General features: G+C 32.6%; 1 protein-coding gene across 1 annotated transcript; it reads right to left on the bottom strand.

Moving 5' to 3' along the window:
• Window positions 1–40: 40 nt before the first annotated feature.
• Window positions 41–5,100, bottom strand: LOC134697477 (uncharacterized). The gene is made up of 5 exons (XM_063559757.1): window positions 5,089–5,100; window positions 4,165–4,200; window positions 3,771–3,872; window positions 1,197–2,441; window positions 41–239 (listed from the first exon to the last, which is right to left on the bottom strand). Exons 1-5 carry the CDS (start codon window positions 5,098–5,100, stop codon window positions 111–113), a joined length of 1,524 nt encoding a protein of 507 aa, XP_063415827.1. The 3' UTR covers window positions 41–110.
• Between the last annotated feature and the right edge of the window lie 2,895 nt (window positions 5,101–7,995).

The raw sequence follows: 7,995 nt of genomic DNA, 5'->3' as shown, positions 1-7,995 counted from the left end.
GGCATCTAAATAAAGTGTTTATAATAGACAAGACGAGGCATTGATATTGCTAATTTTATTTCATAACTAAATTTTAATGATTCTTTATATCCTTTTCGTCGATACAATTATCAATTCTTCAACAGTCTGCTAAACTTGGATAATTTTCCATCAATGTAATTCAAGAAATTTCCAACTTTGAATTTTGACCTCGCTTTATTTGCAGGTTCGTCTACTTTTGTTTCAGCACTGTCTGTACCCTGTTAAATATACAGTATAGTTATTGTTAGATAAAGTCTAAAATATACATAAGGAGAGGGAAAGAATTAATTTTGATTCTTTCCTCTCTATTGAATGTACAAGGAAAGACCGTACATATTTGGATAGTTCAGTATATGTTTTCATATGTAATGTGCGTCAGTGCAAATATGATAATATTACAAGTAATGAGCTACGAATAACTAGAGGCTTTAAAGGGCATGGGTCGCTCACCTTAGTATATGCGCATGTTCAACAAAGTCTCGAACAGTGTAGACGAGAACAGAATTCATTACAAAAATCTCAATTTTGTTGATCTTTTATTGCTAATATGTCTGTTTAGTGTCCATTTTTCTTCTATAGTTATTGAACAAAACACAAAAGAAAACCAAATAAAAAAGCATCTAACTTAAGGGCCAAACCACTACTACAAAGAGTGACAGACTACTATCTATATCGGCAAAATTTGACTTGTAATAAGAACTTGCTGTGTTGATAACTGTTGTGATTTTCGGGTCTATTGATCTATTATAATTTTTAACATATTATGCAAAAATATTGGCAAAAATCGTTATTAAAGGGTAATAACCATAATTAGGAGTCGTTGAATGATCTCCTCCATATTACCTTAGTCATAACCGTAAATTCTTTCCTTGCTAATCATTTTTGTTTGTATCTTTCTATTATAAATGTTTGAAGATATAAAGGCATCAACAATGGAATATAACTCTGATGTGTAGTCGACTGACAATTTTTAACATGCAGATTTATGTTCGTAGAACTTGTCATGCTGATAATTTTTTGCATTTTAAAGTTCGCTCTATCTATTATAGATTTCAAGATAAAAGCCAAAATAGAAACAAATTGATAGCAGAAAAAAAAAATTATAAACAAAATAAAGTAAAAAGAAGTCATCAAAAATAAATAGAAATAACGCTTTGAGAAATTTGGTAACTAACCTGAGTTTCTGAGTTTTGAAGGCTGGTATCTGGTTCTTTAGTGGTGGAATCTACATGAATTGGTACCAGTTGATTGACATCGGTTATCACGATTTCTTTGAAGTAGTTTAAAACGGTGTCGTGTGAGTCTTCACATGATGTTGAACATTCAGGTGTTCTGCTGAAATACACCTTTGGATTTTTTTCCTTAACGCCATTGACACTTTCAAGTTTTGCTTCAGAACCGCTGTTGCGTTTTTTAAATGACTTTCGTAACCGCAAATTGTCTCTGGATTGGCTTATTTGTTCCTCAGTTGATCGTACATTGATAATGCCATTCTCTTTCTGTTGGCTACATTGTCCTTCGGGTGATTTCCTCACACGGCTCTTCCTCTTGTGGTTATTCAAATTGACCTTCGGTTTAATTGGCAGTGGGGAAAGTCTTATACGTGGTGACAGTTGCATACCTAAGCCAACATACAGATTGTTTGGTTTATCTGTAAATACAGATTCTAAATTGAAGGGATCAATGTTTGGTTCTTCTTTTATTTCATCTGACAATTGCTTCATTTTTCGGTTACTTTTTCGTTTGGTTTGTTTCCATTTTTTATCGGGATTTTTGTGTTTCTTTCGGTCATCTTTTTCAAGAAAATCACATTTCTCTCCAGGACCACGGCGATTTTGTTTGTCATCAGAGTCTGGCTTTAAAGACTCGTGTTTAACATTTTGAGCAAGTCTACAATGTTTGCCATCAATGTTCGCCTTTGCAGACCCGCATTTCTTTCTTCGACAAAGCTTATTGTGTTTTCCTTCAATATTCACAGAATTATTTTTCTCTTCAAAACAAATGCTACTACGAGTGTCATCAGCCTTCTGCTTTATATATTTCTCTTTATGACCAGTTCCATTATGTTTATCTAAAGCGTGTGAATTCTTTATCGTATTATTAGATGCATTTTTCAGGGTGATATGTGTATGATCAACAGTAAAACTTTCATCTTCTTCCTCTTTTAGAGCTTTTGTGTGTTTGTCAATATCGTGGTGTTTTCTTTCATGATGGCTATCATCTGACTTATTCATTGTATTTTCAGATGATTGTATTCCTTCTGTATTCATCCTAATCGGTGTTTCAAATTCATCATATTTACTTCTAACAAAAATTAACCTTGGACGAGCAACTGGAGCTGAACCGTTCTGTGGAGTCAGGTTGTCCCATCCAACCATTAATTCATTGTTCTCTTTTTCTTTGACACATTTTTTCTCTGACTAAAATTAAATCAACATAAAATAGTTATGTAACTTTTATATAACAGTCGTCTTGAAAAGTGCACAAGACATATTTTAATACCGATCATTTATTTTTTTAGAGTTATGGTTATGCAGCTTCCAGTCGTATTAAAAAAGAGTATACAAATATAAATACTAGTACGTGTATATAATTCGTCTAAATATCAGCCCAACAATGTTATATGTTAGCGGGACTGAGAAATTTTATTATTTTTTCCCTGGCGAGAATTCAAACTAATGCTAGACTAAACTTAAAAAATTCAACTTGCGATGGCCTAATGTTACCTTTCTTCGTCAGTAGAATCTAGAGTTGTATCATAGTTTATATGATATATTAGGCACAAAGATGGAATTGATTGCAGATAAGCAATTTGTCTAACGTTATAAGGACCTTAAGTTACAGTCACAGAAATAATTCTTTGATATACGTACGTATAAGCAAGTGGCTTCTCTACGACAAATCACCATAACACTAACTCTAACCATTAATTAAGGATATCGTATTAAAATATAAGTATCAATTGATGATTCATTCATAACTATTACAATGATGATGTAAAATGAAGCATTATTTTTAAGAAAGTTTGGTATATGATTGCCTATGCAATGCATGTATTATTTTTTTGCTCAAATGTGATCGATTTGGTCAAAATAAGATAAGAAACATTGAGGGTGAATTATTCACTTGCAATCGTATTTATGTGAACTACAACGTAACCCCTAAGCTAGAGATGGATACCGCATGAATGGTGTGTTTGCAGTTATTTAAAGGAAAATAATGTCAACACTGGAAGTAAAACAAAGATTAATCTGTCGTTTGTCTGATTTGATCCACACAAAATCATTCTTATACAGGTAAAAACGATGATTAACATATATTTTTAATCTACAATTTGAAATTAAACCGAACTAGAAAAGTCAAATTGCACGAGTTCATTATCTATTTATATCTATATTAATGTTTATATCGCTTATATGATCATCGGAGGTCTTCGGATGTCAACTCGATAGTTAATTAGATGGCGTCTAGACTAAAACATTCTCGAAACATTTAGCTAACATATTATAGAGCCTATATTACCTTTAAATTGTTAATTTTAGACTTTTTACAATTTTGATAAATGTTTTACATTGTTCTGAAACAAACATGAGAATTTGAGTAAAATTGGTGACATGAATTTGACAGCTAGTGACCCTTGAATTAAACTGATTAAAGTTTTGTTTTTGGAGCGTACAATCTGACAACATGAACTTTGTCCTGACTAATACAAACTATTAAACTAGATAGTAGTCAAAGTGTGATCTTACCTGTTGCTTTTCTTTCTCATAGAAATGAAATGATTTTGCCTCCCTGTCGATAACTCCCAATCCAAATCCCGGTGTAGGTTCTCCTATACCCGATGATACAACCTGTATGAGAAAAAAATCAATCTGGAGTGAAAATCTTTTCCAAGTCATATATTAAGTTCTTCAGATTTTATTTGTTTTAAATATTCTAAATATTTCCATTTAAAGAATTAGTATATATGTGTGTAGTATTCATACCAGCAACTAGTCTATGATTGTAGGTTTGTAAACAATGATTCTGGGAAAATATATGGAATTGAAAACCACCGATTATTAGAATGTCCCCATTCCTTCTGATTTTTTTTTTCATATAAAGGTTTAACGCAATTCTTCACTAAAACTATTTAATACTTACTTTTACCAATTCCTTCTTTGAAAAGTCAATGGTTCCCTGTAATTACCAAAAATAAGATATACATGTATATGTCCTATTTTGTTTCTATTTTAAGCATAGTACAATATAAGACACATGATAAGACAATAACAAAAGGAAATAGTATTAGTCAAAGAGTACAAATACAAAGAAAAGAAAAAGCAGTTTAAACACTGGATTTTCTAGCTGCATTGAAGACCAACTGGTGGCCTCCGGCTGGGTTTTTGTCCGGGTTGTCTCTTTGACACATTACCCATTTCCATACTCAATTTTAAACATCATAAACTACACATATAATACATATATATATTCCCTCTTTCACAAGTAAACCCCTAAATTAAGTTTGCATTGTAATGGATATTTACCATAACCGCAAAAACCACCAAGGGATTTAATGAATGACAAGGTGGGAGATAGACTCACATGGTATGTACATGAATGATATATATAGACATTTTTATGACATTATGAGGAGATGCACAAACCTGGTAATCAGGAGCCTGTTATTCAGTAGTTGTCGTTTTTTTATGTGTTACATATTTGTTTTTCGTTCATTTTTTACATAAATAAGGCCGTTAGTTTTCTCGCTTGAATTGTTTTACATTGTCTAATCGGGGCCTTTTATAGCAGACTATAGGCGGTATTGGCTTTGCTCATTGTTGAAGGCCGAACGGTGACATATAACTGTTAATGTGTGTGTCATTTTGGTCTTTTGTGGATAGTTGTCTCATTGGCAATCATACCACATCTTTTTTTATAGGTTATTTTCTGATTTTAACCGATAACAAAAAAAGGATAGATGATATCATTCACTTTGAATATAATACTGTTGGAACAAAATAAAATAAATCTCAATAGTATCAACTTATAATTCGCCTAGAGAAAATAACGGCTTAAATAACTTACATTCTCTGTCATCCTAACAGCTAGTCAAACCGACTGCCGCACTATACGATGTACCAATAGTAACGTTGGTGACGTCTTGACAACGTCTGTTCTATGAGGGTTTGGATGGGGTTAAATGATTAGGTAGCAATAAACAGTTAGGAAAAAATAATAAAATTAGCCCTTATGAATTTTACCATTCCCTTTTCATTGCTTTCTTGCAATATCAAGCTTACTGTTTGTGTCATATATGGGCATATGTATGTAATCAGAATCTTTCATAGATTTTATTTCCAGTATATAAAATGGTAAAATATAATTTCTTTTTGGTGTATCCATGGCAACAATCTGCATTTATTTGTTATAAAATATTGCAAAAAGGGGGGGAAAGATGTCACATATTTCCCCAAAATTTGACTAAAAGTAGAATTTCAATTGCTTGAAGTAATACCTTTTCTGAAACTGTGTACATATATCATTCAGCAAATCCAATGAAAATCATATGTCTTTCATCTCATTTTTTTGTAAAATTGCGTCAAAAACTTCGTGTAGAAAAAGAGTGTTTGTAAACAGTACATTAATTTCTGGACCGATGGCCGGTCTAGCTATGAAAATACGGACTGTCAAACAGAAAACAGCCCATAAAACATGTAAAAAATAATCTTGATGCTCTTATAAACTACCTTTGAAGGCTAAATTAACACTCATCTGTCTAAAAATGAATTTTATTTCACAATAACTTTCCTATTTGAAAAATCCACAGGGGCCATAATGCGAAACTAAACTCCTAACTGTGTATTGCTACCTTAAAGAATGATGCCCTTAAAAAGATAAGAGAATAATGGGCCCCAAAAAATGAAGATTAGAGAAAAAAGGGGTTAATTTTTTGAAGATTAGAGAACAAAGGGGTTATTTTTTAAAAGATTAGTTTTAAGTTTTAAACATATTTATTTAGAGTGGATTGGGAAACAAGTTTTGCAACTTATATTAATCCCTCTCCACTTTGCGGGTGCGAGTGCTGCCTTGTAGCGGCATTAGCCTACTCTTTTTCGAAATCTACAAGGGTGTCTTTAACGTGCAAGAGATATGGCTCTCTCTTAACACGGGTCAGCCATTTATCGTCCCCTTCCGACGGACTATCATCGTTTCCTCAAGACCATACTCGCAAATGGTGTCAAGGGAGAGCCGAAAATTGATTTCCTGAAATTTTCATCCCAAACGGGAATCGAACCAGGAACCTTTGTGTTAGTAATCCGATGCACTAACCACTACACCACGGCTTTAAAAGATTAGAGAAAAAGGGGAGAACATTAAATGTTTACAGAATAACAGACCCCCCTAAAAAAAATCCTGACCCTCTTCTATAAGTTGTGGTCTATTTTCTGTGTATATTTAGGGCTTAATGCCATTTACAAGGGCTAAAATATTTTCTGTTGCAACTTAGTTTGGCTGGACTATATATATTTAATGCCGCTGATCGAATCGTTTGGTCTAAAAGCTAAAATGTTAACGTCATCGGATCGATTGATGTTTATTGGCAATGATACCTGATTTAATATTCTGTTTCTGAAATAGAGGATTCAGGTGAATCCACACCTTCCCATTGGAACTCTCTAAATAAGGTACAAAAGTTCTTTTCGTTGTACATAGTATGTGTATCAACAATATAGAAAATATACATATAAATATACACAAGAAACACATTTTTAATCTTAATTATGTTACATGAAAGCAAATTTCAATGTCACGATATGATAATTCAGAAACTTGGAATATGCATATGGACTACAATGAACAAATATTAAAATCTCAAAGCAGTAGAGTATCAAGTAATGGCATTGGCGGACCCGGAGGGGGGACAATGCATTTGAATGGGGACATATAGTTGGACCCCCCCCCCTTTGTCCCGGGTTTGGATACCCCTTTTTTAAATAGCTGGATATGCCCCTTAATGGTAAGGATTTTTATGATCTGACCTCTATTGATAACACTAACAGCTTCAGTATTGAAAAAGTAAATTTAAGAGAAAGAAAATAATAATTTGTTCAAGAAAAAATATTAAAATAACTTTAACATTATAGAGTATGATATAGAGACTCATGTTAAGAAATAACTTGTAAATTATCATATGTATCACAGGCACTTGTCTCTATAAAAAAATATTCCTATATACCTTAATATAATTTTTTTTTTAGAGACAAGTGCCTGTGATATGTATGTATAGTGAATTTAAAAAGATTTTTAAAACAATTTTATTGTTGTCAGCAATTGCCGAATCGTTAATTTTCGGTTTAGAATTTCGAAATAAATCTGAGACTACTAGTCTCAAAATGAATGTATATAGTTTACTAGGTTGTAGAAGGGTCTAAAAACAGCACAAACAACACTTTCCGAAAGACCAAAAAAGTGAAAAAGTATATTTAAACAAAACGCATTTGACTAACAGGTCGAACAACTGATGTTCTTTAACCCTGCTGACTGCCATTGACGATTGCCAAATAAAATTGATCACAAGATGTAACAAAATGGATCTGAATATAAATTTAATACGTCACAGTAGGTTGTATAGCCTTCGAGCTAGACTCGGGAATTTAAAAAAATAAAGATTGTTAGACTTGTAAACATTAAGCATATTGAAATCTAAATTCAAAATCAAAAAAATGACACCAACATCTATTTGCGTGAATGAACCCGACAAAGTTCTATCCGGCGCTGGATTTCAGAACATAAAAAAGGGGGAGGTGATAAAGAAACACCTTAATAACGGGTTTCAACTTGTGGTCCCTAATTTAAAGTAGAGTACCACCATTCAGGCCATTTATTGCATATAATGATTAACCCCACCAAGGAATTGTATATTTAAATAATACAATTAATCTGTCTGGAAGAAATTCCGCGGGAAATGATTATGCCCCCTTTCTGAAGCTC

The sequence above is a fragment of the Mytilus trossulus genome, chromosome 14, assembly GCF_036588685.1.
Source record: "Mytilus trossulus isolate FHL-02 chromosome 14, PNRI_Mtr1.1.1.hap1, whole genome shotgun sequence".
Classification (NCBI taxonomy): Eukaryota; Metazoa; Mollusca; class Bivalvia; order Mytilida; family Mytilidae; genus Mytilus; species Mytilus trossulus.
Note: the sequence above shows the minus strand (reverse complement) of the source record. Positions and strands in the feature narration are given on the sequence as shown.